At 36.6% G+C, this 27,550-nt stretch overlaps 2 protein-coding genes across 2 annotated transcripts; one reads left to right on the top strand and one right to left on the bottom strand.

The window, feature by feature from the left end:
• Positions 1-252: 252 nt before the first annotated feature.
• On the bottom strand, positions 253-14,590 carry LOC140151147 (ciliary microtubule-associated protein 2-like). Its single transcript, XM_072173412.1, has 8 exons — positions 14,416-14,590; positions 11,887-11,974; positions 10,897-11,202; positions 9,421-9,558; positions 5,521-5,664; positions 4,148-4,315; positions 2,599-2,733; positions 253-909 (listed from the first exon to the last, which is right to left on the bottom strand). Exons 1-8 carry the CDS (start codon positions 14,484-14,486, stop codon positions 667-669), a joined length of 1,293 nt encoding a protein of 430 aa, XP_072029513.1. The 5' UTR covers positions 14,487-14,590; the 3' UTR covers positions 253-666.
• Positions 14,591-16,371: 1,781 nt separating this feature from the next.
• LOC140151226 (uncharacterized) lies at positions 16,372-25,877 on the top strand. Its single transcript, XM_072173529.1, is given in 11 exon segments — positions 16,372-16,988; positions 18,096-18,280; positions 18,982-19,043; positions 19,453-19,557; positions 20,435-20,722; positions 22,049-22,205; positions 22,575-22,731; positions 23,699-24,729; positions 24,731-24,749; positions 24,751-25,163; positions 25,165-25,877. Coding segments are annotated over 11 exon segments (2,604 nt in total). The 5' UTR covers positions 16,372-16,916; the 3' UTR covers positions 25,280-25,877.
• The last annotated feature ends 1,673 nt before the right edge of the window (positions 25,878-27,550 follow it).

Raw genomic sequence — 27,550 nt, forward strand, 5'->3', positions numbered from 1 at the left:
CCAAGGTTCTGTGCTAAAATAGTATGATAACTCAATTTTCAAAATTACCAATATAGGCCTGATCAGATCAGATCCTGTTATAAAACATTATCTAGCTGCAAGCTGAAGCTTTGGCATGTTTGCATCAAAAAATCTTTACGCCTTCATTCATATAACCCATCTAGCTTCCTCGAGTGAGTGCATGTTCCAGTTAAGCAGTACGAAATGGCGGTACGGACTCAAAGAACTAGCATGTTTACACTTGCAGCGGTCAAAGGCGGAACATACACAAAGTAATTTGGACAAAGTACTGACATCACTCTCTGGAAGAAGCAACATGGATTATAGAATGCTTGTACCATTTTTATAAACATAATAAAAAAAATAAGCGATTGCATTTTAAAAAGACAGCAAAACTGTTTTGCACTACCGTACCACTATTCTCCATCTTTCTCTTTTTCCATTGTACAAAATAATACAAATTCTTTTTCATATTTTCCCTCTTGTAGTAGCGATCTTTTTTCTTTTTTTGTTACAAATGCAATAAGACATGCTAAAGAAATTATATAATACTTGTTACTGAAAATTGATATGTGATTGCTCCTTGGTTGTGTTATCACACTCAAGAAAAGTCTTGCGTTGATCAACTTTAATACTGGACTTAAAAATCATATCAAAACAGATGCATTATATACTTTGTTGTGCATAAATAACCTTCCTAGCTCTTATATAGTCATCACCACTCTGTGGTTGAGTCAAAGATGTCTTATCTTCTGGGCGTAGATTGACAGCTCGCATACGTTCTTGCATCATGCCATCTCTACTTGTTGGTTTTCTGAACACCTTAGAGTTGAATACGCTGCTGTGACCATCTTTATGTTGCGCTTCTTCCCAACGTTGAACATCATAGCGACCAGCACCGACGGGATTCTGCATTCAGAGAGAAAATGTATGGAGGTAAATATTAAATGGATAGTGATCATCACATCTTAGACAAAAAACAACACAATCGGGCTATTCCAATTGAAATCCACACTACCCCTGTGGAAGATTTTGGAAATATCCTCCACTAGGGGGAGTATGTTTTTCAAATGTAATTGGGCAGTGTTAATTATTTTGAAACACATACTCCCCTTGTATTATGGCTTTACCTATATCTTCCACAACTGGAGTGAGTATTTCAAATGGAAGTAACCCAAATGTCTATTGTATTCAAAGCGTATACTCCCTCTGTGGCAGACTTTAGCTAAACCTTCCACAGGGGATTGTGGATTTTAAATGGAATAATCCATTGTTTGATTGCCCTACAGTCCCGAGAGGTCACTCCCATTGTGGCCTGTACACCATCCGCGATAATCAACTTTTGAAAAGCACCCTAAACAAGGATTTAACCCTTGGCTAAAACAATACCCTAAACAGGGATTTTATTCCTTGCATCAAATTTTATACCCTAAATTTCATTTCCGCGTATTAGCAATTGCAATTTTGCAACCCTGCAAATCTATTTCATGATTTTGACACCCTAAACGTGTTACGCGCGTATCGTGCTTACCCCCGAAAAAACTACCCTTTTACACATTTTCATTATCGCGGATGGTGTACAGGCCACAATGGGAGTGACCCCCGGGCCTACAGTACCTTTTCTCAGGAATAAACTTTTGATTCTTAATTTGTTTTTTTACATATCTTAACCAAAACATGTATGATAAATTTAATTTTAAAAAAACCTTAGATTTGGCTTCAAAACGCAGCTGACGGCACCCTGACGACTGGGCCTGATTCCTGTTGGCTATTGTTTGGAACAATAGAAAGACAGCTATTGGAATCCCAACTCCGCCAAAAAAAAAGGGGGAAACACCTCACAAATATGCTATAAATAATCTATTAAAACTAAGTGTGGTAAAATTGACACACCATTCAAATGGCTTAAACAGGGCTTAATTTTGTGTGACATTCTCCTCAACTTTGGAGGGAGCACATCCCCTCTAATACCCGTCCTGCACAAGAAGAAGTCAACTTTTTTAAAACCTATCCCTAATAATTCCTGACTACGTACCTGAATTAGGATATTTAATTACTGCAGCACTTCATGTTTGAACACAGTTTAGAAGCTATTTAAAAATTTGTTTTACATTATTCAAATTTGATTAGTATTAATTTTATCAGAAGTGGGAATAGTTGTAGTTGTCAATCTCTGTTATTTACATTATGATTATAACCAAACAACCATTTTTCGCCCTGATGTGGCAGTGACGTCACTGAAGCAGCTGGTTCGCTTGTGCATCTATGCGGTATCTTTAAGTGTGTGCATGTGTACAACAGTGCTTTGAGCAAGCGGTGGCGATTTGAGGTTGTGCCCAGTGGGCGTAACTATGGGGAACAACGTCTCCCAGGTGCTACCACTAGGGGGGACCAAATCGGCCTCACTTAAAAAAGATGCCATTCCCACACCCCGCATCTAAGATATTCTCGGGTGGGGGAGTAGGGGCACCAATTTTGTTTCTTGCCCTGGGCGCTACCAACCCTAGTTACGCCACTGGCTGTGCCCAATGAAATGCGCACTGATGTCACTGCCACATCAGGGCAAAAAATGGTATACAGATTCATTTGTATACATACCGTTTGACCAGTAAAGAACTTTCTGGCTCTCTTATCAAACCGCTCTGCTGATGAAATAAATGCTGGTGAGTTCTTGGCTTGTGATTCTTTTGTTGATGGTGTTTTTGCTTTGTAATGTCCGGGTCCTGGCTCACTCTGTAAGAAAATATAGTCATTGTTAACGTTACATCAGAGAAGTTGTTGATCATGTTGGTACACAGTTACAAATCCATCTATGACAATGGGCTATTCAAATTAAAATCTATACACCCCCTATGGAAGACATGACTTTAATCTCCAACACAGATTTCAAATGGAGTTACACATTCAGGTAACCCCATTTGAAATTCACACTCCCTCTGTGTGAGATTAAGGTCATTTTTTAAACAGGGGGTGTAATAGCCCGATAGAGAAGAGGTTAAAACTGATATCAGCTATCTTCAGTAGAGAGCAACATAACACAATCTGATATCAGCTAACTTTTAAGTTATTGTTGTCCACGCATACTCATACCCAATCAGAACCTAATCACTCACTCAGCCAATAAACCAACGTGCCGTAAGGCTATCATAGTAGAAATAGAATAAATGATTCAGTTACACAAAATCAATATTCGTCCGTCTATTTCTTCAGTTACAGCTGATGTTAGATTACATTACTGTTGCTATTAACTTTAAAAAAAGTTCATAGCAACAGTAATGTAATCTAACATCAGCTATCTTCAGTAGATAGCAACTATTCGAAGTTCTGGTTAACTTGATTAATTGAGATCAATTAATACTATTTTCCTTCGGGGCTGCGCCCCTCGGGAAAATAGTACTATTGATCTCACCTCGGGCCCATAGTTTTAACCAGAACCTCTCATGGCAGTATATATTTGTATAACACAATCTGATATCAGCAATTTTCAGTAGATAGCAACATTAATGTGATCTAACATGAGCTATCTTCAGTAGCTCAAAAAACCCAGCTATCTTCAGTAGATAGCAACGAACACAATCTGATATCAGCAATTTTCAGTAGATAGCAACATTAATGTGATCTAACATGAGCTATCTTCAGTAGCTCAAAAAAAATCAGCTATCTTCAGTAGATAGCAACTAACACAATCTGATATCAGCAATTTTCAGTAGATAGCAACATTAATGTGATCTAACATGAGCTATCTTCAGTAGCTCAAAAAAAATCAGCTATCTTCAGTAGATAGCAACTAACACAATCTGATATCAGCAATTTTCAGTAGATAGCAACATTAATGTGATCTAACATGAGCTATCTTCAGTAGATAGCAACATCAACACAATCTGATATCAGCTGTATTCAGTAGATCGGCTATCTTTAGTAGATAGCAACATTAACACAATCTAATATCAGCCGTCAGTAGATAGCAACATCAACACAATCTGATATCAGCCATCTCAGTACATAGCAACATTAACATGATCTAATATCAGCTATCTTCAGCAGATAACAGCATATAAACACAATCTAATATCAGCCATCTTCAGTAGATTGTAATGTGTGGCGGATGATGAGAAGAGTTAATACCCCGGGGTTAATACAAACTTACAGCTGGTCTTGGCCATTGTGATAGCGTAGAACAATGCATTCTTTCTGCTGGTCTATCGGGATATTGATTGATCTTGCCGAGTTTGCCTTTGAATACATGGTGTTCATCTTGCCACTTATCGGTGAAAGAGTTGAGCTCATACTGGCCGGGTCCTAATGCATGACGACCCTGTAATAAGCACAAAATAAACGGTTTCATTAGTATGTGACAATAGCATCTAATAAATTCATCAGGTGACACTCAGTCCCATTAAAGGATGTCTCCGGCAATCACAAGATTATGCCTTGTATGTAAGAAAAACAATTATCAAGCACGAATCACACAGTTTTATTTAAAACAAACCCACAGTGACCATAAAAACGAATAAAAACATCCGTCTCTCAACACGCGATATTCAAAATTCCCGGGTGCCAAAATTGTCGAGTGCAATGACGTCCTAGTAATACAATGAAGGCTGACGACAATTACGCAAATAACCACGGCGTCATTGCACTTATACAATTTCGCGTGGGAATTTTGAATATCGGCGTGTTGAGAGCCGACTATTTTATTCATTTTATGGTCAATTTGAGTTTGTTTTAGATAAAACCATGTGATTCGTGCTTGATAATTATTTTTCTAACATATGAGGCATTATGTTATGCTTGCCGGAGACTCCCTTTAAAGAAAGTGGTAAGAAAAAGGTTTTTTGAATCTTGGTTTAAAAGCACTAGAAAAGCTTCAAAATGTTCAAGTGTTTCTATGCTCTAGTTCAATGTGTAAGCCTCTTCCTTGAAGAAAAAAAAAAAATAATAATAATAATAATAATAATAATAATAATAATAATAATAATAATAATAATAATAATAATAATAATAATAATAATAATAATAATAATAATTTAAAAAAAATAATAATAATAAAATTAAATAAATAAATAAATAAATAAATAAATAAATAAATAAATAAATAAATAAATAAATAAATAAATAAATAAATAAATAAATAAATAAATAAATAAATAAATAAATAAATAAATAAATAAATAAATAAATAAATAAATATAAAATAAATAGAATTTTGAACATGACAAAGAACCTGAAAAGTTGTTCTCTGATTCAACTTAATATACATACAAGTAATCAAGGTAAGAATTCTTTAAAATGGTAAAAGATGAAAGAATGTCCCATCTTCTCCAAATGGAAATAATTGTCATGAAATAAATAGGGAAACAACTGGGCTAACAAGTAAGCCAAAAAATGCCTTCTGAACATTGAAAAACATCCTGCAGGCTACTCTCATGAAATTCATATAAAAAAATGGAAAATATACAATAAAAAACAGAATTCTTTAAATAAAAAATGTTTCATATAAATTCAATTTCAACTACTTACAGGTTTTGCGAAGTGTCCTGCTTTGACAGGTGCATTTCTTTCCCCAGTAAATAAGTCATAGGGTCCTCGCACACTGGTTACTTTATTGGTTATGCCTTCAGTAAAGCTTTTGTGTTCATATGTACCTGGACCTAATGGACAACCCTGTAACAGAGAGACAGAAAATGTTTAGACATGAGTCATTAAAATGATATTGAGACAGAGAGACAAAATGATAAGATGTTGGTTAATTTACAATTTTAAAGAGCCAATTGTAATTGTTATAACTGAACAAAAATGTTAAAGTTAGACTGGTCCACATGCAATTGGGCTATTCCAGTTGAAAATAATACACCCCCTATGGAAGACATGACCTTAATCTCCAACACAGAGGGTGTAGATTTCAAATGGAGTCACTCATTCAGGTAATCCCATTTGAAATTCACACTCCCTGTGTGGAAGATCAAGGTCCTGTCTTCCGTAGGGGGTGTAAGGATTTTAACTGCAATAGCCCATTGTGACACTTTCCAAGACTTCAGTCAGGTAAATCAACAACAGCTAATAACATTAGCAGGGAAAGGTTGTTGTTGAAGCCAGCATAGTTTTGTCAAGATTACTTTAGAAACAAATTTTCAAAGGCTCAAAACATCTTGTTTAAAGGTGAACCTCATTGAAAATAAAGTTATATATCAATGGAAAGCTTATGATGTCAGGAAGCAGAAAAGAATATTTTTTATTTGCCAAGCGTACCAGGCTAGACACAATCTCAATGCAAAGATTTGATATTGGCACCCCCTAAATTACAAAGCGAAATCGTTCAAATTGGGCGCTTTCGTTGATGGCGTCCTCGGGACACACAGTTACTTCCGGGTTGGATTGTAAACACAATGTCCATGCATTACTGTGGCATGCATCGGGCCAATGTACGAATTCAGTCATTGTCAACTTACTTTACATGAAAAATATCTTCAATAAAATAAGAATAAAAAAAACCATCATGATCAAATCAAGAATGAAGTTCCTGAATAAAGGGTGTGGGTAAAAATGGAAAAAGTGCTGGCCGGGGTGATTTGGGATAGGCCAAACCATCCACGATATGCACAGGGAATATTACAGTAAAGCAAGAGCGAAGATTAGCGAAGAACCGGAATGAAAACAGATTGCAAAAATAACTGCTAGTGCTACCAGTTCATATCGTCACACCAAGTTGAGATGAACTTATCACAATGAGAAAATGAAGGAATAGAATAAGGTACATGTACAGGATTTTTAATTCTTTCTTAGTTTTACAACCGGTCATGTATGATAGGCGAACTTCGTGAGATATACATACGGGCGGGGCATACTGGGATGAACTCAGTCGCCGAGTGTTCGGTATCCATGACTGTACTGCTTTGCGAGACAAAATGACCGATTTGATATTCACATTCTCATATTTCCAACTTATTGCTACCGTCAGCAAAATTTATTCCTGTAAATGTTCCAAATATCAAGGAGCGATTGATCAAATCAGCTAATACACAGTGCTCCCGGAAGACGAGCAGCGCTAGCGCTGTTGGCAATATCCGCCTCGCAGACACCAGCTCCTTGCAATTTCTTCAGTATTTCGCTACTACCATCATCCATACAACAATTACATAGATGTTTTTCTTTTTTTTTAGGGCTACACCGATTGTGCTATCATCAAGAACTGTGACAGAAATGACAATATTATAATTTAGATTTCAGAATTCCATCAAATAACGGTCTATAAAGCCTAAATTGTATTTATAAAGTATTTGTTTCTTTCAATTGTGAATTCATCAGTGGAAAGAATATTTTCCATAATGAATGATATCCGATCGGGAATGATCACGGCGCTAGATATGAAAACCTTTTTATGAGCTGGATTTTATAATGAAATCTTTTTTGATTACTGCAAGACAATATTTTTTAGAAATCAGATATTTTAAAATGAATCAAGAACAGGGAATGTTACTTGATAAGCAAGTATTTAATTTGATGTTTATATTATTTAATATGCCATGACCGGTCACCGGTCGCAGCAAGCATTTGCGCATGGAATTGATCACAGCGAAATTCGAACTCAATAACCCAATTATACCCAGCCAGTTTCGACTGATTTTGTCCAAAATTTACGGAAAATTTATGTGTTGAAAATAATTATATTATTTGCAACTTGAATATTCCTCTAATTTCAAGCTTAATTGCGAAAATGCATACAAGCAGACTTGATCAAATCCGGAGATCAAATCTGCTGCAACACACACACCGGACCGCAAGTGATACCAGAGGACGAACTGGGCGACTCGCTGTGTTTGCGCATATCCACCTTGGTCGGGTGCCTGCTATTTCTTCAGCAGTAATTTACGCATCGTGTTCGGTAATCCATAAAACATGAATGTTTCACTTTTTCAGTACCATACACTGATTGTACTATCATTAAAGAATCGTGACACAAGTGACAATATTTTAATTTTATTCAGATTTCAGAATTCCATCTACCAAGCCTAAATTGTACTTATTTTATATAAAAAAAAGTATGTTTCTTTCAATCGTGATTGCGTGGAAAGAATGTATTTACCGCAATGCGCTAAATATGAAAACCTTTATGGGCTGGATTTGATGAAATCGGCGTTTTTTAAATTAATTTTTGATTACTGCAAGCGATATTTTTAAATATCAGATATTTTCAAATGAATCAAGAATAGGAATGTCACAAACAAGTATGTAATTTCTTTTTCCATCATGTTTATTCAGTCGATGACATGAGCGGTAGCAAGCATTTGCGCATGGAATTGATCCCAGCCTTGAAATTCAAACTCAATTACCCAATTATACCCAGCGAGTTATGACTGATTTTGTCAAAACTTTACGGCAAATTTATATGCTGACAATAATTCTATTATTTCTAATATATATAGAAGGAACCAGCAACTTGAAGATTCCTCTAATTTCAAGCTTTATTGTGAAAATCAGACTTGCCGGGCAGCTTGCAAAGTACAGAAGCAAGTCTTGTTTACATGTTTCCGAGTAGGATCACGTGACTGCGAACCCTGAGCTTACGTCACGAGCATTCTCAAGGTCATAGGCGATTGATTTGGGTGCTTTTTGGCGCCTTAAAAAGACCAAAAATTCATTCCTTTTTTTAATTTTTCAGCTTTATTGGCCATAAAAAAAATCGGAAAAAATAATTTTTAGTATCCTGACATCATAAGCTTTCCATTGATATATAACTTTATTTTCAATGAGGTTCACCTTTAACACTGACATATTAATGAGCATTTCCACAAACCTTCAATCCACAGTAAGGGGTAGGAACGGGTGCTTTAACCAACCTTTGGGCTGTGCCCCAAATAGGCCCGGCAAATAGGAAGACTTTGAATGACAAAACTATAGTTCTGAAGCCTCCAAAGCCACTCCTTGGAACAACACTCTTTTGTAAGGAGTAATTTCATAATATAACTCCAACAATATGTATATGATACTAGTGCATTTGTGATGTGATCAAGCAAAATCAGTCAGAAGTCGGAAATATTGATTTTGAGATATAACCAAACAGAGGAAGTATTTCCTTTTGTCTCCTATTGTTTTGGAAACTCTTTAACTGCTCATATCTTTTGAACTGGTTGTCCAAATTCAATACAATTTTCTGTAAAATGTAGCTTTGCAAATTTTGTTTACAATCCTATAATAAGAAACTGAAAATTGAATATGTCCGACTTCAGACTGATTTTGCTAGATCACACCACATTTGATACCCACAAATTGTCATGCACATGAATATTTTTTTCTTCCTACAAATTTGCAAACATATTATGTTGCAGAAACATGGGTTCTATCTATTCAAAATTCACAACTTTAAAGTTTAATGATGTGAAAATATCATGTTTTACAGTACTTCTCAGAGTTGCTACTTACCACTGAGGGTAAATTTCTAGGTGTAGATGAGCCAGCATCTAAAATGCCTACAGTACTGGTGGATTGTTGGGCTTTCTTCTCTATGGCTGAATGAGGTATACCACCTTCACCATATGTACCAGGACCAGGAACAGAACTCTGCAAAACAAACAACCAAGTTAGAAAGAAATGTTAGACTGGTATGAAATGTTTGTTAAGGGATATTTTGATATTGCATGAGGAAAGCTATAATATAATTTGGCATCATTAGTTGGTATATTTTAATAGCCCTGTACACATTAATTTGTGGTTTTTATTTAGATCAATTTGTTATTCTTCTTTTTCTATAAATATATACACATCATACAGATTTACATAAAATTGAAATTTCTGTTTTTTGTTTAAGTTGTACATCTTGATTAATACGCATTTGCACAAAATTAAATTATAATTTGTTGCTGTACTGTCCAATGATTATCTACAGTAAAATTTGCTATTTAAAGCCTTGGTTTTGATCAAATTTTAATCTGGTTTTTCTTTGCCAAATATAAAATATTGTTAGTAATAACTGTCAGGAAAGTTTTCTGGTAATTTTAAGCCAAATAATGAGGTAAAATGAAAGAAAACTTGCATACTATACTTTAGTGGTGTTCTATGGGGGATTTCAAAAAAGTCATAATTATGGCTTTTCAAACTTGCTGTGTTTTCCTAAAAAGGTGTAAGTTGGCGTGCAAAGAGATTTTATCTAAAGAATACTGAATGTACCATGCTTGTCATTCATGGAGGGCAAAATAGTGAATGAGCTCAACATGCCCACTTTACATTTCTGATTTAAAATGCTTGCTTGTTTGTATTGAATGAGTAATGTATGTGCATTGTACTTTGTAACATGCAAGCTTGAAGATGCAAATTATCATTCAAAATTGGGTTATGCTGATTCTGGAGGTACATATCACCTTTGTTTCCAATGGACATTTTATTGTGAAATTTCATTGTACATGGAATACATTTATTTAAAAAAATTACACATAGCCCCCGCATGAAAAGTATTTAATTATCTTTGTAATCACTCAAAAAGCATTTTGTGTGAATTTTACATCCGAACTAGGTGCTATTCAATTTTTATGAGCCTTTTTATTTTACATGTAAAGTCTATGGGGGTGATGATTAGAAATGGATGGCAATATTGAAAAACCCTCATTTTGGGCCATTTTAGACACTAAAATGCCCATAAAAAAAGAATAGCACTTAGTTCGGATGTAAAATTCACACACAATGCTACCTGAGTGAGTACAAATATAATTAAATACATTTCATTTGGGGGCTATAGCAAAAAAAAAATGTCCTATACCGTCATGGTTATGGATTAAAGGTGCCATGTACACTAGTTTTAGTATCCACCTGTGACAAACCAATATGACAGGTTTACCATATGCATGGTGCAATTGAGTCTGTACCGGTACTCTTTGGTTCTAATATGTTCATTTGAAAGCTTACCGTTGCTGTTCCTCTAAATCTCTTCTCCTTTGTAGCACATATACCTCGTGTACTTCTTGGTTGATCTGATAAATGATTTAAAAAGTCTTTAATTTGATAACTTCCTGGCCCCAGATTCTTCTCAATCATTCTCTTCTTTTCCCATTGTTCTTTGTGTAGTAAGTGTGGTAGTGATGCCATGCGTGAAACTTGGTAGGCCCTAGCCCAGCCGGGACCTGATGATTTTCGTTCAACTTCTCGTTTGCTGAAATTGCCTACTGGATTGAATTCATCTGATGAGTATGTACCAGGCCCCATTTTTCTTCTCTGGAAGGATAAAATGTCAGGATTATTATTATTTATTATACTACACGAGATGATGATAGATGGTGCAGAGTGTGAGTTAATTGTGTAGGGGTGTGTGAATGGGAGAGAGGAAGGAGAGAAAGTGATGAGGAGAGGCAGGGATAGTAGCACTAGGAAATTAAAGGGGTCTGTGGACCTCCCTTCCCCCCCCCCCAAAAAAAAACCCACTCTCTTTTCAAGCAAAGAATCCTTTGAAGTCTGTGTCTAAAGGTTGGGTCAGTTTGGTGTCTCTATAGTGCAGAATTTACTTTTTCATTTTTTATGCCTCAAATAAAAAGAGTGATTGTGGCCCCCATAATCAACCAAGTTTACGCATTAGTATGTTTTGATTTAAAATCCAAATGACATAATAATGATAAAATTTGATGCTTTGGTCTCTTAAATCAGTTAAATGAGTATTAAAATATTAGACTCAACTACATCTCACAGTCAGACCAATAAAAATGGGCTCAATCTATCCAATTTTATATCAAACATGGGGTCTTCTAGCATTTGGGGGTCATGGATCCCAAGGAAGTCCCTGTGTACTTGTAAATTCTTAGGAGAGGTGCTGTGAAAAGAAACATCTTTTGACCTGTACACACTTGGCAGATGTAATTCAACAATAATAGATTTTGTGAATCAAAATAATTTGTTATTACTTACCAATTGATGCATAGATTTGTTACAATACCAAACTTGTGTAAATGTGCCAGGCATCTTGCTTTGAGGATGTACCCCAGACACATCAAACCTAAGTAAAAACAAAACATGTATAATTAAATACAAATTTGAACTCTATATTACAATGTACTCCATCTAAAAATTGCATAGAATTTTATTATTGTCCACGGACCTGTATTTTTGCTTGACAAAACCAAGTTGTACTCACTACAATATTCCGTCCTTCACATCGGAGGACTTCATCAGGTATGACTGATATGGTCATCTGAAACTGGTCTCCAGCATTTCTTAGTCTCTGATATAAAAGCAGGAAAGAGACTCAGGACTCTCGGAAAACAGTTTTACGAGAAAGTGGATCAGATTATCAGATGACATACCATTCATACATACGCGCTATATAACGGCGCGCGTGATTGGCCGAGAGCCGGACCGTTTATGCCCGGTGGCCCGGATGTGTGATCTCGAGGTAAAGAAAGCGAAGGAAATTCATCGTTTTTTTATGATGTTCCTTGTTATCTTTTGTCATTATTTTGATGAAATAAGAATCACAAAATGTTCTGGTATGTATGAGCGGGGTTCATTCATATATTTTCATGACTAAGCGGTTGTTCATACATACGCGCTATATAACGGTAGCGTGATTGGTCGAGAGCGGGGCATGAACGGCGTTTATGGGGGGTGTGCCAGGTGTTAGGTCGCCGGGTAGGAAAAGTGCAGGAAAGTCGTGCATTTTAGTAACTTTTTTGTTATTATTTTGATGAAATAAGAATCACAGAATGTTCTGGTATGTATGTATGAGCGGGGTTCATTCATATATTTTCATGACTAAGCGGTTGTTTATGCCCTCGGGCAAGCGTCCCCTCGGGCATAAACAACCGTTTAGTCATGAAAATATATGAATGAACCCCATGCCCTCGGGCCTGGGCATAAACAACCGTTTAGTCATGAAAATATATGAATGAACCCCTAAGTAATGCCTGACAAAGTCCTCCGATGTGATGAAGGACAAAATATTGTAGTGAGTAAAAATTCACCTCCAGTCAAAGCACCTTATATGGCGTTCTCAGAAGTTTTGTCAAGCAAATACCAATTTGTTTATTTTAATCAACAAGCCTGGTGAACTTAATGATATACCAGAAAGTTTATAACATATATTGTCAAATCAAATTAATGCTTCTCAGATCATCTTTGCAGACATTTTGCACCAAAGATTTGAGTTTGTTTTCATAAAAACAAAAAGATAAATTTGAAATTTGTTAATGAGCAACCTAAGACTAGTACTTAAAGTAGGCTTTGCATTGCTTTCAAATTATTAAGGGCTGGGGTATGAACGTTTGGACAGTATTTATTTTGGGACATTAGAGCACATCAGACATATCGAATTGCATTCTGAATACGAAGAATGTCATTCTGATATCAAATAATTTTGATTATTTGAAATTCGCAATTTAATACACATTTTATGGCAAATCATTAAAAATTGATATTTTTGATATTTAACAGTACTTGAAGTAAACTTTATATATCTGATGATTAATACTTAAAGTGTATGTAGGTGGGATGAAAAGCCGACGATCAATTGAAAATTTTGACCTTTCGTATTGAAGATATGGATTTTTTTTCCCAAAACACCAAAACAATTTAGGTCTTTTTGGGAAAAAATCCATATCTTCAATATGAAAGGTCAAAATTTTCAATTGACCGTCGGCTTTTCCTCCCTGCTACATAAACTTTAAGAATATATCATTAGATTTATATAATTTACTTGAGGACTGTTATATATCAAAAATTTGAAAAATATCAAATTTTTATAATTTGTCATAAAATTTGTATTATATTGTGATTTAAAAAATGAAAATTATTTGATATCAGAAAGACATGCTTCGTATTCAGAATGCAATTCGATAGGTCTGAGGTGCTCTCATGTCCCACAAAAATACTGTCTAAAACGTTAATAAACGCTCATTTTGGATCCCTTAAGCCAATTGAAAATTGAATCAGCCAATCAGAACTGCACTTATTTACGCTTTGCATGCTCACAGGCAAGAGTACGCCATTTAGTGTAAACTAAATGTCAATACAAAATATTCACCACAACAAGAAGAATATCATACAAATTTACCGGTACCATATAAAATAGGTAAGTCATAAAGTGGAAATTAACAATACAGTATCAGCCCCATCGTTTTACCGTTTCAAGACATTCAAAGCCAAGTGAGTAAACTGTGTACCATATAATTATAATCAGGATGTTGTGCTTGCATTGTGAGTTGAAGTACCATTGTCTTCATCACTCACTTCCTGGTTTGTGCAATTCTTTGGGTCTGAACAACAATAAAGTTTAAACTACAGGCTCAGCCCTATTCTTGATCAGTGATGATTCATGTTTCAATTATGAAATCAAAATTCTAAATCAACTTTAAATATATTAAACCTGAGACGATAATATCTAAATTGTCTCACACTAAATCATGTCTCCTTTTGAACATTTTTCATTTTTCGTAAGCTTACCTTGATTTCTGGGTCCCAAATGGTGCGCCCTGGAAAGTCTTAGGCTTAACACTAGCCACTGCAGCTGCCATGTTGATCTCAAATCTGCTTTATCTCTGTAAATTAATTCAGCACAATGATATCCTAATTATCTAATTCCCCGTTTAATTCATTTTATTTTGTGCGACGATCTACTAGTACTACTTCTTTGATCTGTATGCTATCGGGTTTGTTTACATTGAGCAATCATGTGATGATGTGCCGCGGTGTAAATACATGTGTTCGTCGCTCGGCAACCAGGAAAGCCGATAAAATAGCCTACATAAAGCCGTCCTGCTCTTTTCACATAGGACTTTATTGTGATGCGTACGTCCGTATATAATGCTAGTTTATTCTATCAATCGATTGCCAGTCCACATCAATCAATCAGTACACGCCCACTTTTGACACAAAGTTATCATATATTAGGCCTATATCCTATTTATAGACTGATAATTAAATTTGAAAAAAAAAGTTATGATGAGGAAGCAAGATAGATAAAGGGAAGAGAGGAATATTTATATGCAATTATAGAGAGAGATATATACCAAAGAGATAGAAAATAAAAAGATAAAATAGGCCTATGCCGAGCCTCTTTCTGTTCTTTCCTTTCTTTCTTTCTTTTTTTTTTTTTTTTCTTTTTGCTTCTTTTCCTCTTGCTTTTTCATTTTTTTTTGCCCCTTCATTTGTTATGAGGAGTTACGGGTAGGATAAGAGTTAATAGGGTGTGATAGATGGTTAGGCCTATAGGGCCTATATCATGATATGTTTTTGCTTGTGTGCTTCATTGTTTCTTTTGTTGTTTCTTTCTTTCCTCCTTCCTTCCTTCTTCCTTTCTTTCATTCATTCTTTCTTTAAGTTTCTTTCTTTCTTTTTCTTTTTCACTTTTAATTTCATTATTCCTTTCTTTCATTCATTCTTTCTTTAAGTTTCTTTCTTTCTTCTTCTTTGTCACTTTTAGTTTATTCTTCCTTTCTTTCATTCATTCTCTCTTTAAGTTTCTTTCTTTTTCTTTTCACTTTTAGTTTCAATCTTCCTTTCTTTCATTCAATCTTTATAAATGTTTCTTTCTTTCTTCAGTTTCTTTGTCTTTTTTTCTTTTTTCTTATCCTCTTAGCTTTCTGTCATTTCATTATTTGTCTTAGGCTATATCTATTATAGTTTTTTGTTTGGTTTTGTTGTTGTTGTTGTTTTGATTCTTTTCCACTTGATTTTTTGTTTTTTGTTTTTTTCTTTCCTTTTCTAATTCTTTGGGGTTAGGAGTTAGGGTTAGTAGGCCTATTATACAGGGTAAAGACAATGTGTAAATGGTTAGGTCTATACATTTTTTGCTCGTGTACTTCTGCTTGCTGCTTCTTTCCTTTTTATAGTATTTCTTTCTCTGGTGAATTAAAAGAAATTCATTTTATAAAGCACACTAGGCAAGAAAAAATGCAGTGTTTTTTTCCCGGTTTTTTTTAGTTTACACGAGTGTATATTGAAGTGAAAAACTTCCCGAATTACTTTTTGTGCACAAAGAACATTTATTTTGAAACTTTCCTGAAACTTTTTTTCTCAGCTTCTCACTGCATGTCGTCGGAGGTGGCGGCAGTTTAAACTTTCTTTTTTGTTTATTTCAGGCCTGGTTTATTTTATTTCATTTTCTTCTCGGCAAGTTTTCAAAAAAGATCAAGGTTGGGAGGCTTAGAGTAGAACAACAAAAAAACTCCCAGAAGAGAGAAAGATTTTTTTTTTTTGTAAACTCACCCTCAAACTCGGGGAAAGTTGCAGCGAAAAAAATAAATCCTGGTTCGCTCAAGAAATTGGCAGACTTACAACAAGTCTCTTAACGATCTGAGATAATCCGTATACGTTTTTGAAGACTCAGATCAAGTCTAGTTAAAGCGCGATCTTAGCAACGGGACGCCAAATGACCCGCCTACCCTCATGACCCTGCACTGTCATGCCTGTGTGTGCTGTTTTTGTGGTAGGTCGATATGTGCAACTCGTCACAGCATAAATTTTCTATACCAGTTCATCGATCATGAATGGTTTGTGAAATTCCAGAAACATCGTAGACGTCATTTTCAAGAAGATTTTGCTTAGAATTTGGACAGAAATACTTGAGTTTTCACCCATTTGCTTGTGATAGCCATATTTTATTTCATATTGAATGTGGATGGGTGCAATACACCGTCACTCATGACTGTGTCAAGTGTAAGCTTACATGCGAAATGTAAACGTTGTGTACACGATAAAAGCTGTGATAATGGTTGTTTTCAAACCAGGCACAAACAACAACTTAGCTTGTATAAATATACTGAGGAGTCACCCAGGTTGTTGACAAAATGTGCTCTTCACTGTGAAAAACAATTATTTTGATCAGGCCTAAATTTTCTTGGACTTAGTCTTGGTTTGACATTTTTATCACACATTTCAATTTTCACAACCAGCAAAGACTTGTGAAGTAAAATGACAAACTCTTGATTCCTGATTTGCCAATAATGGAGAAGTGTCTGTATGCTTTTGACTATGTGGATTTGAAGAACAGAGAATATGAACGAAAACGTGTCAAGGTAAGGTTTTTATATTACCCGGTACATTAATTTTGTATCTAGACAAAGTTTAACCAGATCTTCTCTGGTTTAACTTTGTTGTATGAAAATAAATCCGAGTTTGACTTTCATTTAGTCTGACTATTTATGTATGTTTACCAGTCCACAATCATAAATATGTGACACAATCTGGTCCATGGGGGCCAAAGGAGGCATTTTTGAAAATTGAGTTACTGTAACTATTACATTTATACATGATACAATAGGCTATCATTTACTGAAAACACCAAAGGTCTAGCATAGTTGCTTACTTGGTTCTAAAGTTATGAAGTTTTTTTGATGTCTATTTTCTTATGTATTTTATTGTTTTTTTACTCCATAATTTTACCTAATATCACAGTTTCAAATTTGCCGCCTTTGGCCCCCATGGACCAGATCGTGTCACATATTAGGTTACAACCGTTACAAAAACTTGCAGAAACAAAATTCCAGGCTTTCAATGTGACACGATCTGGTCCAATGGAGGCTAGGAAGCATTTTAAAAATTGAGTTACCAAAAAAACTATAACTTGAAATAAATACCTTTTGAAAATACAAACATTAGGCTTTTTTAAATCATAATTCATATACTGAAAACATCAAAGGTCTAGCAATCTTCATACTTGGTTTTAAGTTATGATCCCAGTGGGCACAACTGACGTCGAAATCATGTTGAAATCAGGTTGAAATTTCGACGTTGAAATCAGGTTGTATTTGCAAATAGACCTCAACCTGATGGACTTCAACCTGATTTCAACCCGATTTCAACCTAGAGGTTAGTTGAAATCAGGTTGAAATTTCAACGTTGTATCAACATTGAAATTTCAACCCGATTTCAACTAACGTCTAGGTTGAAATCAGGTTAGGCTGAAACTTCGACGTTGTATCAACGTCGAAATCCTAACCTGTGCCCACTGGGATGTTTTGTAATGTCTAATTTCTTCTGTATTTTATTGTTTTTTTCTACATAATTTTGCCTTAAGTTTATCTCAATTATCCCAATTTCAAATTTGCCATCTTTGAGGCTACATGTAGACTTGAAAAATAAACCTGTTTCTAAAAATAATATTCTCATCACATTTTTTCCAGCCTCGACACCTAGGTGATGTTGACGGCAAGTACCGCTATCGTCCCAGATCGTGTACACCAACACTAGTAGGCTCACTTGTTAACTTAGAATTGCCAGAAACTAGAGCCATCAATACTAGCAATGCAAGGGGTATTATTGCAAACCAAGCTAAGCAAATTCAAAGCACATACGAAAAAACAAACAGGTAAGTACTATGGATTAGAAAATATGTCATAAGCTGGGCATCATGTTTTCAGAGCTCCCAAAGACCCATTTTTGATCAATTCAGAGCTCTAAAAGACACAAAAATTGCTCATTCCTCACATTTTTGTTTTCAGAAAGCCAAGAAAAATCCTTGATTTTGACCGGTTGCAGCTCCTAAAGATCTCCTTTTTTCGGTATGCCGTCAGCTCCCAAAGACCCACCACCTCACAATTTGTGGGTGGGTGGAGGGAGTGATGTGCTTCCTCCAACCCTTACCTCCCCCGGTGTAGACCTACATCCCATGATTAACAATATTATTCAAAGGTCTTCTTTATTGTTCATTTAATATCATACAATGTAAACCCTCTTTTTAAGGTGAATTCTTTCTTTTAAGGGACCGTTCACAAACACTTGTAAGGGGGAGGCCTGATGCCAAAAATTTTCCCGCAAAAAATTTTCTGGCCCCCCCCCCCCTTTACAGACCTCAACAATTTCAGGGCCCCCCCTTTTTGACATGAAAATTATGGGTCAACCCCATAGAAAAGCATATAAACTAAATTTTTCCAGGAAAATTTGTGGTCATTTTTTTCAGGGCCACCCCTTAGGAGGGTCAAAAAATTTCAGGGCCCCCCTTTTTGCATCAGGCACCCCCCTTACAAGTGTTTGTGAGCGGTCCCTAACTTTCTGCTTCTTTCATTTCAGGGCAGCTACACTGGATGCTTGGAGTTACCCACCACTGTTTGAAGAAACTCAACAAGCTGAAGGTAACTAAAAACTTTTTTTGATGGTTGACGTCAGCAAATATACATGACTCCATTAGCAAGATCTGTGATTGAACTCTTTCATTCAGACATGCCAGGTCTGATGCCACCATTTAATAAAATGGGCCCCATGGGCAGTAAATTTTGACCATTTGTAAAGATGTTTCGCTCATTGTTTGTATTTGTATAACACAGGTGGACAGGTTTTCAGAACCACTATATTCATGTGATAAGTAATTAGAGGCAGTGACACTTTGTAACCACATTAAAGACCTGTCTTTTTAGAAAATGTAACTCCATTCATACCATAGACTACAGAAAGAGCTCATTCTGTTTTCATGTGCATAAAAGAACAAAATTATGATGAGCCTACTTTGAAATTGACCCACATATTATTTTTTATCCCATTCAGCTGAACTTCCCAGAAGACCTCATACAGCAATCGGAACACATCACAGAATAGAATCTGGCAGAGTAGCACAACAAACAATCAGACCATTAAGTACAAGTAGCCCAGGTAAGAGCAAAAAGTTGATGTGGGGGGAAGTGGAAAGAAAGGAGGACAGATGGATTTGGAAAAGATGTAAACAAACTCGGAAATGGACAATTGCTGTATACTTGCTATCGTTTCAAAATACTAAATGTTGACTTAATGTTTAAGGAATATTGGTATGGGCATAGTCCTGAGGAGATGGGGATCTGCCCCCCCCTCCCCACTTTTTTTGTTCTTTTCAGTCAACCACTTTGTGACAATTTAGGCCAAATCCCCCCCCCCCCCCCACCTTTTATGATGGATTGATGCCACGGAATATTGGTATCGTACCTCCATTATCATTTATGATTTGTGACAACCTTGAAATCTTAGGTTTGGATTGGAGTCAATGCAGGGGTAGCGCTGGGTTGCTTTTTTGGGTCCCGGACCCACCAAAATAGAGTTCGGACCCCCTGTTTTTAAATTTTCTGCAAGTTCAGGGGTCCCTGTAGACTACCAGTTTTTCAATCTAGCGCTATTGCAGACATACTATTTATGCTGCATTTCAGTGTGCAACTCGGACTTGCCAAACTCTACTCCGGACCCCCTACTTTTTTGTTTTCTGCAAGTTTGGGGGTCCCTGCGGACACTGGAGTGTTTAGTTCTAGCGCTACCCCTGAGTCAATGGTGGGGGGAGGGCAAGAGTGCCCCTCAAAGTGCCCATTTTTGAGTGAAAAAAGGCAGCAAAAAATTAAGTAATTCTATGTCAAATCAGCCCTTTTGGACCCTGTTATGGTGTTACCCTTGCAACTGGGACAGATTTCTTATGCTGGACTTTTCCCCTGCCAATCCCCCCAACCAGAATGACCAAACTGGTTACGCAGAGTGTTTATCATGAAATTTTGAACCATATCATTTTCAGGTCAAAGAGTGCATCCAGATGCACCACCCCAGCTGCAAAAATACATGGTAGCTAAATTGAAACGAAGACACAGTGGGAGTGGCAGCATTGGAAAGAATGTCACACTGAAAACTGTTACTACATCATTGCAAGCCCAGTGGGAGGAAGAAGACAGAAATGAAAAGCAGAGTCCTCGCCGTGTGAAGAGTCAGAATGCTAAACGATTTGACTCATTTGCTGGACAGTGGCTTAGTTTTGCCGGTGGGACAGAGCAGGAAGAAAACAGCGGTGTTCTGGATGCATTCACGGGTGAGTTCTGGATATATGCTTCTTTCTATGGGATGTGAGGATCTCCTTGTCAATGACCAGTGCTAGGGACAGGCACATCTGTGTGAGGGCGCTATTTATTTTACTTGATAATAAAGCCCTATGTAAATCTGTGCCATTTTGTGCCACTGAAAACACCATTTTTTGAGAAAATGATGAATAAAACCAAAATTAATCTGTTTCAGATGCTCTAGTTTGCATTGACAACAGATTCAAAGCTTTAGGAAGCAGAATGCAACATTGTCTTCACTTTTGAATATTTTTTTCTGTGAGATATGCCTTGGTGAAAATCACCGTTTTGGTCAAAAAGGGGTCAAAAGGGCCATTTTGGGAAAAAATTCTATTTTGACCCAAAATTCATCTCCTGACAAAAGGGAAACATGGTTTGACAAAAACTTTCATCCTTTTCACATAACAATTCCAGTTTACTTATTTGCTGGGAGAAAGCACTTTTTTGTTATCGCTTGGGGAAAATCATTGTTTTTGCCTAAAATGGGCCCAAAATGGCGAAAAATGGCAAAATTTGACCAAAATTAGCACAAAATCACTTTTTACCACCTTAAAATTTGAATTTTCATACAAAATTTCACAGATGTGTTGAAAATGATAACATACATAATATTCAACAAAAATTAGATTAAATTACAGTGAAAACAAAAAAATTGACAGGGGGCACAAAATTATCAAGTCCCCCATGCACTCCTATGGTAAGTCTTATCAGAGAAAATGGCCCAATGTTCCGACAGTAATTTAAGTCATAACTTCACTTAGCAATACAGTAGAAGATTGGTTTTGGTGTCAAATTGTTTCTGAGAAGTTCTCTCTTCCAATAAACAACAATTCATGTTAATAGAATTAATTTGAAATTTTTATGCCTGTCCCTACCAGTGCCATCTAGGAATGAGATAGGATTTTGAAGCTTGGTGTGCACTCTTTCCAAAAATAATTCAAATACCCAAACCCCAGCTCATTTGAAATTATAAGTTATGAAATGAGTAATTGGTTTATATTGGGATTGTTCTTGATAACTTTCTTAAGAGCCTTGATGCATAGAGTTGAGAATATGCACTGGCTGTTACTGAAAGAGAGCACTTTATTTTAGCAGTGGTGGAAGACTTTCATGATCAGAGAGGCAGTTGGAAGGCTTTATGGTTCCAACACCAAATTTGACCTGTTTACTTTTTGGTAGGAGAAAATCCAAGAGTAAAGTTCTGGAATACAAGATTAGGAACAAATCTGCAGTGGTGCTTGGAGAACTATGATTTTTTTCTAATCCAGGTACTTTATTTGCATTTTATTTTTACACAGGTGAGGCAGCAGATGAATACTACAATGTTGAAACACGGATTGGGGCTAATATAGCAAGCCAACTTAACAAAGGCAATAAGATACGAGTAGGCAAGAATGGTGTACTACAGTCAAATAGTCTCAAAGTTAACAAATGGAAGAATGAAACCAAAGATAGGTAAGTCTGTCTTGATTTTCATGTGCTTGTGGATCATTTCAAAATCACTGTTCTTTGAAACAAATGACCTGTGTTGCTTTAATATCCCGTCTGTCGATAATTGATATATGTCAAAATATTTGACAAAGTTGTGAAAATTTGAAAATGCATCAGCCGTGAGAAAATCAATATTACTTCTGAACATTTGACTCACTAGCTGTGATTTTTTGCCCCCCCCCCCCCAAAGCTACAGCTTTGCTCACCATACACGTAAGACTGTACACAATTTTCATCTTGAAACACAGCAGGTGAAATGGATCGGCAAGTAATCGTAATGTACTGTACTTCATCTCTTTTTTTTTTACATTTAATGTTCTTTTCTGTTGACAGTAACATCATGTCAGATTCAAGCAGTACGTTAGATAGCTGGTACAATACCAAACCTGTTGCACGACCCGTAGTACCATTATCATGGGATGATCAGCTTGCAGAACCAGACGTCAAAGTGCTTGATATCAAAGACAAAGATGCACCCCCTTCTAAACCTGTAAGTATGATGTGCTGAGGACTTGTGGACAGTGTCTTAGCCAGGACACTTTTTCAGGGGTGGGGGACAATGCAAAAGGCCTAAAATTCTTAAAGCTCAGGGTGGCCAGCATCCGGGGGGGGGGGCAAGATGTGGGGAAGAGACTTCTCACAGGGGGGGGGGAAGCTGCTCTCTTGCCCCCTGGCTACACCACTGCTTCTGGGGTTGAGCAGGAATTAGATAGATATGGTCAATATTGGTCATGTCAGGCCATGATAGCTCTACAAATATGATAGAAATATCAAACATTTTGATATAATGACCTGCTTGCCAAAGTAGCTGTCAACGCTGATTGATAACTAAGACAAGCAGTAGCCAACTCCTGAACAAAATCACCTTTGATGGGAATGGGGAAGATTGGAGGTGTATCACCACAGGGGCACAGAATGAGGGGAACATCTCCATTCAAAGTGAAAATTTGAAAATCTCTGTGCAATAATTATGAGCCTGGGTGGGTATAATTTCCAAATGGCATGCCAAAAACTGCTCCCCCCACTCGGTCTGCCAAAAATTGCTTGCCCCCCCTCTCGACTGGCCAAAAAATCTTTGCCCCCCATTTTACCCTCCCTCCAGGGCTCATAATTATTGCACAGCCCCTTATGGTATAGAACTTACATCTCTAGGAAAGATGAAAAGGCAAAGACATTGAGTAAAAATTTGAAATTGTCATAAAAATTATGTAATGTCTGAATTAATACTATGAAGATTGGAATTCCACATTTTTCTATCCAAAGCTGAATCCATTTTGTAGAAAATGTTCCAAGAAACAATATAAATACTGCAAAAATAATTCAGTTGATTGTGCTGATCTTGAGCAAGCAAAAACAAATTCTTGAAGTTTATTTCTTATGTTGATTTTTTGTTGACAATGCTTGTGACATGTTCAGAAAGCCATTGATGTCTTTTCGTTTGTTTTTGTATTTTGCAGGATCTTTGTGAGCGTCATCCAGTGGTATTTGAAAAATTAGTCAAGAATGACAACCTGCCGAAACGCAAAGTCAAACTAGATACAGGATATCAAGTTCGACAACGTACAAAAAATAAACGAAACATCGATGGTACCGAAAGCCTGAATAATCGCATCACAATGATTACAGTGGATGATGTCAAAGAAGATCGCGATTCAATGTGTTCAGAGGAATATGAAGAACTTCTACAACGAAGCTTACAGGTGTCCGATTTGATGCAAAATAAAGTGGAGTCTGATACGAAAGAAGATGTTCAAATGAGTCGGGAAGACTTTATGCTTTCGCCTCCTGCGCCCTCTCTGGCAAATGAGAGTCAAGAGTCGTTTATACCTGATGATGGTAGCGATGGCATCAATGACAAACTGTCAAAAGGTCAAACAAATTTGACTAAAATTAATTTTAATCCGGATGATCTGATGAAGCCTGAAACAGCTGACAGACAAATGTCTGCAGTGTCAAGAGCAAGGCAAAGGTCAGCTGCATCAGCATCACGACAGCCTGGAAACAGCCCATCAGCACTACGCAGACATGTTGGCGGCAGAGCAGGGGCCGGTGCACCAATAATGAGCGCCAGAACAAGGAGTCAAACACCACAAACTGAACTGCCACCAAAACGTGCGCAGAGTAGTCCACCAAGGCGTCCCAAGCACTATTTTGATGAACCTCCAACGCATGCGCGCGTCAAAAGCCCCAGGCCTAATCTAGTCAAACCAGGACAGTTTGCTCGAAGCGGAGTAGCGAGTATCAATTCATCTAGCCAGGATGGCGCTGAACAAGAATACATCGTAATATCGCAAAAAATCATGCCATCGTCAGGCAGAAGTTACTCTGCTACTTCTCGCACAAGTGATAAACTGGACAGAGGCAGTGAACTTCCTACAGTTTTGGATGAACCGCAAAATGAAATGAGTGACACAGGGTCAATTGATAGTATGGACGTGAATAAAGGTGACCAGGATCACCGTCACCACAATGATGAGCATGAGCGTGTATGCGTGTAGTCCAGAAGCCAAAGCGTGTCCTATCAGCTGCTTTGTCAGGTTTATCCAATACATCTGACCCTGCTGCTGTTATCAACATCCCGACTGGTGTTGCTGCAGACCTAGATGTGCAATCCAATCATGATTCTGATGATGCAGCATCTTTTTATAGTGAACAGTCAGACCCATTAGATGGGTTAGACTTGGACACGCCTCTTGACTCCGGTAGACAAAGTCCTCATGATGATGGACAAGGTGAGAAGGACTCGCCTAAAACATCTACAGATCAAATTAGTAATAATACCAAAGATTTCCAACCAGAAGCGAGCCCAAAAGAAGACATTTTCATCAATAAAACAGACGGATTAGCATTTGATCAAAAAGATATTGAACAAGCGAAGGATGATGACCGCCCCAAATCGAGAGTGGTCTCTGCTAGCAAGCAGAAAGCGGACAGTTAAATTTGCTGATGAACAAGAAGGTACCTTATCACCATCAGTACCACAGTGTACTCCTTCATCGACACCAAGGGAACCATGTAGTGATGCAGAACATGACTAGCAGTAATGTACTATTTGCACCAATGGTTTATATAATAGTGCTATACAGCTAAGGTATTTAGTGATAGCAATGCGATCAAAAAGGGACCAGGAGTGAAGAAGTGGCGTACCCCTGGGGCATTCCCACGTGGCATGACTGGCATCGTGGCTGAATGGAGTTCCAGCCCCTGGGCTTGGTGATAAAATCTTATTTTGGACACTTTTCAGCCACTTTACCCCTGGGTGTGCTCATAGCCCTGGGATTAAACGTTTCTGGGGATGCCTTTGTTAAGAATCCAGAGGCCTGTCTTAATACTTGGCCTCTTGGGTGTCCAATAGTAGGTCAAACCTCTGAAGTTCTGGGCCATTTGGTTCTCAAAGTAAGATATATTTCTGGAGGTGCCATTTTGAAAACCATTTATCATGGAAATAAAAATAAAACCATGCCAATTTAGAATATTTCATAGCACACCACCCCCTCCCCCTCCTTTCATGCTACCTATGTATCCTAAAAGAGCATTGAGAAGACAATCCTTAATGATTTTGTGAACAATAATAATTTGGGACTACTTGCCGAAATCTGAGAGTCTCCATAAAATCCAGACATCTAGATGCATTACATACATTAGACCTGGCATTTTCGGGTAATTTTGTACCGGGTACCAGCCGCAATTTTGAGGCGGGTAACGGGTACCAAATTGCAAAAAAAAAAAAAAAAGTTTTTTATTTTTTCGGTTTTGTAGTGTCCCTGGACCTAGACCTAAATGCCAGGATCATTCATGGTTGACCTAAAAAAAAAAAAAAAAAAAAAAAAAAAAAAAAAAAATTTCAAGATATTTTGTTATTTTTATATGAAAATTGATAATTTGTATTCATGTCATAGTCTATTAATGATTTCAAAATGTATTGAATTTGAATGCATTTTGAAATCATTAATAGACTATGACATGAATACAAATTATCAATTTTCATATTAAAAATAACAAAATATCTTGATTTTTTTTTTTTTTTTTTTTTTTTTTTAGGTCAACCATGAATGATCCTAGCATTTAGGTCTAGGTCCAGGGACACTACAAAACCTTTTTTTTTTTTTTTTTACCCGGGGAGAGTATTTCCTACCCGGGTAATGTAATCTCGGGCGGGTACCCGTTTACCCGACCGAAAATGCCAGCCATTACATACATCCATACATATTGAGCATTTATAAAGCGTTGCTACATTAAGAGCGTAGCGCTACACACAATATTGAAGGTGGCAAAAGGCCAAAATAAATACACAAACAAAATATATACAGAGCAACAGAACACTTAGAAAGAATTATACAAATGTGTCTTAAGAGCCTTCTTAAAAACAGCGAGTAATGTAGATTCACAGATATTGATTGGTAAACGATTCCACATTCATCATTTGAATATTTGGGATTCCATCTGGTCTGGTATTTATTTGGGGATATAAAGAACATGCAAAATATGGATCTTTTTTGTAAAAGAAAAATTGGATCACATGTCAAATGTAACAAGTGACCTAATTATCCTAGCAATTTGACCTGCGGGTCACCATTAGAGTTTGAAATAAAACCTTCCTTTTTTTTATCCTAGCCCCTCAAATTCGACTCGACTTTTGGGGTCTTTTTTCAGTGTCTTGAATGAATTTTTCTTACAAATTTGAACCTTGTAAGTTGTTGGGCACATTTCAGCATCGTAATGTCCACATGAAAGTGGACCTTCTTGCAGATGAGAGAGGGCTACGTTGCACCCCAGCTTCATTCATTCATATTCTTTTTCAATTTGTTTCCATTAAAATCACACACATAATAACACCAACAACTTTTATAAAAACAAGATGGGGTAGGTGAAACTAAAAGCAAAAGCACAGGAAGACGTTGCACCACCTGACAATAATAAAATAAAACACTCCAAAACCAAAAACTATTGAACAAAGCCAAGAGATATGCAATATCTTTTTGGGAACAAAGGCCTTCCACTCCCATACATTTGGATTTGGGATTTTCTTTATAATCGTATAAAGTGTTTTAGTATCATTCAACATAAGTGTGCCTACAACACATGTCAAATGACTGTTGTATGTAAGAATGATCAAGTTGACCTTAGAGAGACAAAGTATGAAATAAAATGAACAAATAAAATAAGGACCGCTAAGGTATGACATAGTCAAATACTCTGTATATTTTGTATCATGTTTTTGTTTTATTTATATGAAATGAAATAAATTTAAGAAATCATGAACTTTTGTATGTTTAAACTTGGTGTATGTTGTACTCTTGTTGTATAAA

This window comes from Amphiura filiformis, chromosome 1 (assembly GCF_039555335.1).
Source record: "Amphiura filiformis chromosome 1, Afil_fr2py, whole genome shotgun sequence".
In the NCBI taxonomy this organism is placed as follows: domain Eukaryota; kingdom Metazoa; phylum Echinodermata; class Ophiuroidea; order Amphilepidida; family Amphiuridae; genus Amphiura; species Amphiura filiformis.

What these genes read in the sequence shown, in the direction of transcription:
- LOC140151147 (XM_072173412.1), bottom strand. Translation starts at nt 14,486, where the DNA reads ATGGCAGCTGCAGTGGCTAGTGTTAAGCCTAAGACTTTCCAGGGCGCA. An exon ending in TTTGGGACCCAGAAATCAAG is followed by an intron (nt 11,975 to 14,415) that starts GTAAGCTTACGA and finishes GTTTTTACTTAG; the next exon opens with GTTTGATGTGTCTGGGGTAC. An exon ending in AGTTCTTTACTGGTCAAACG is followed by an intron (nt 910 to 2,598) that starts GTATGTATACAA and finishes CTCTGAATGCAG; the next exon opens with AATCCCGTCGGTGCTGGTCG.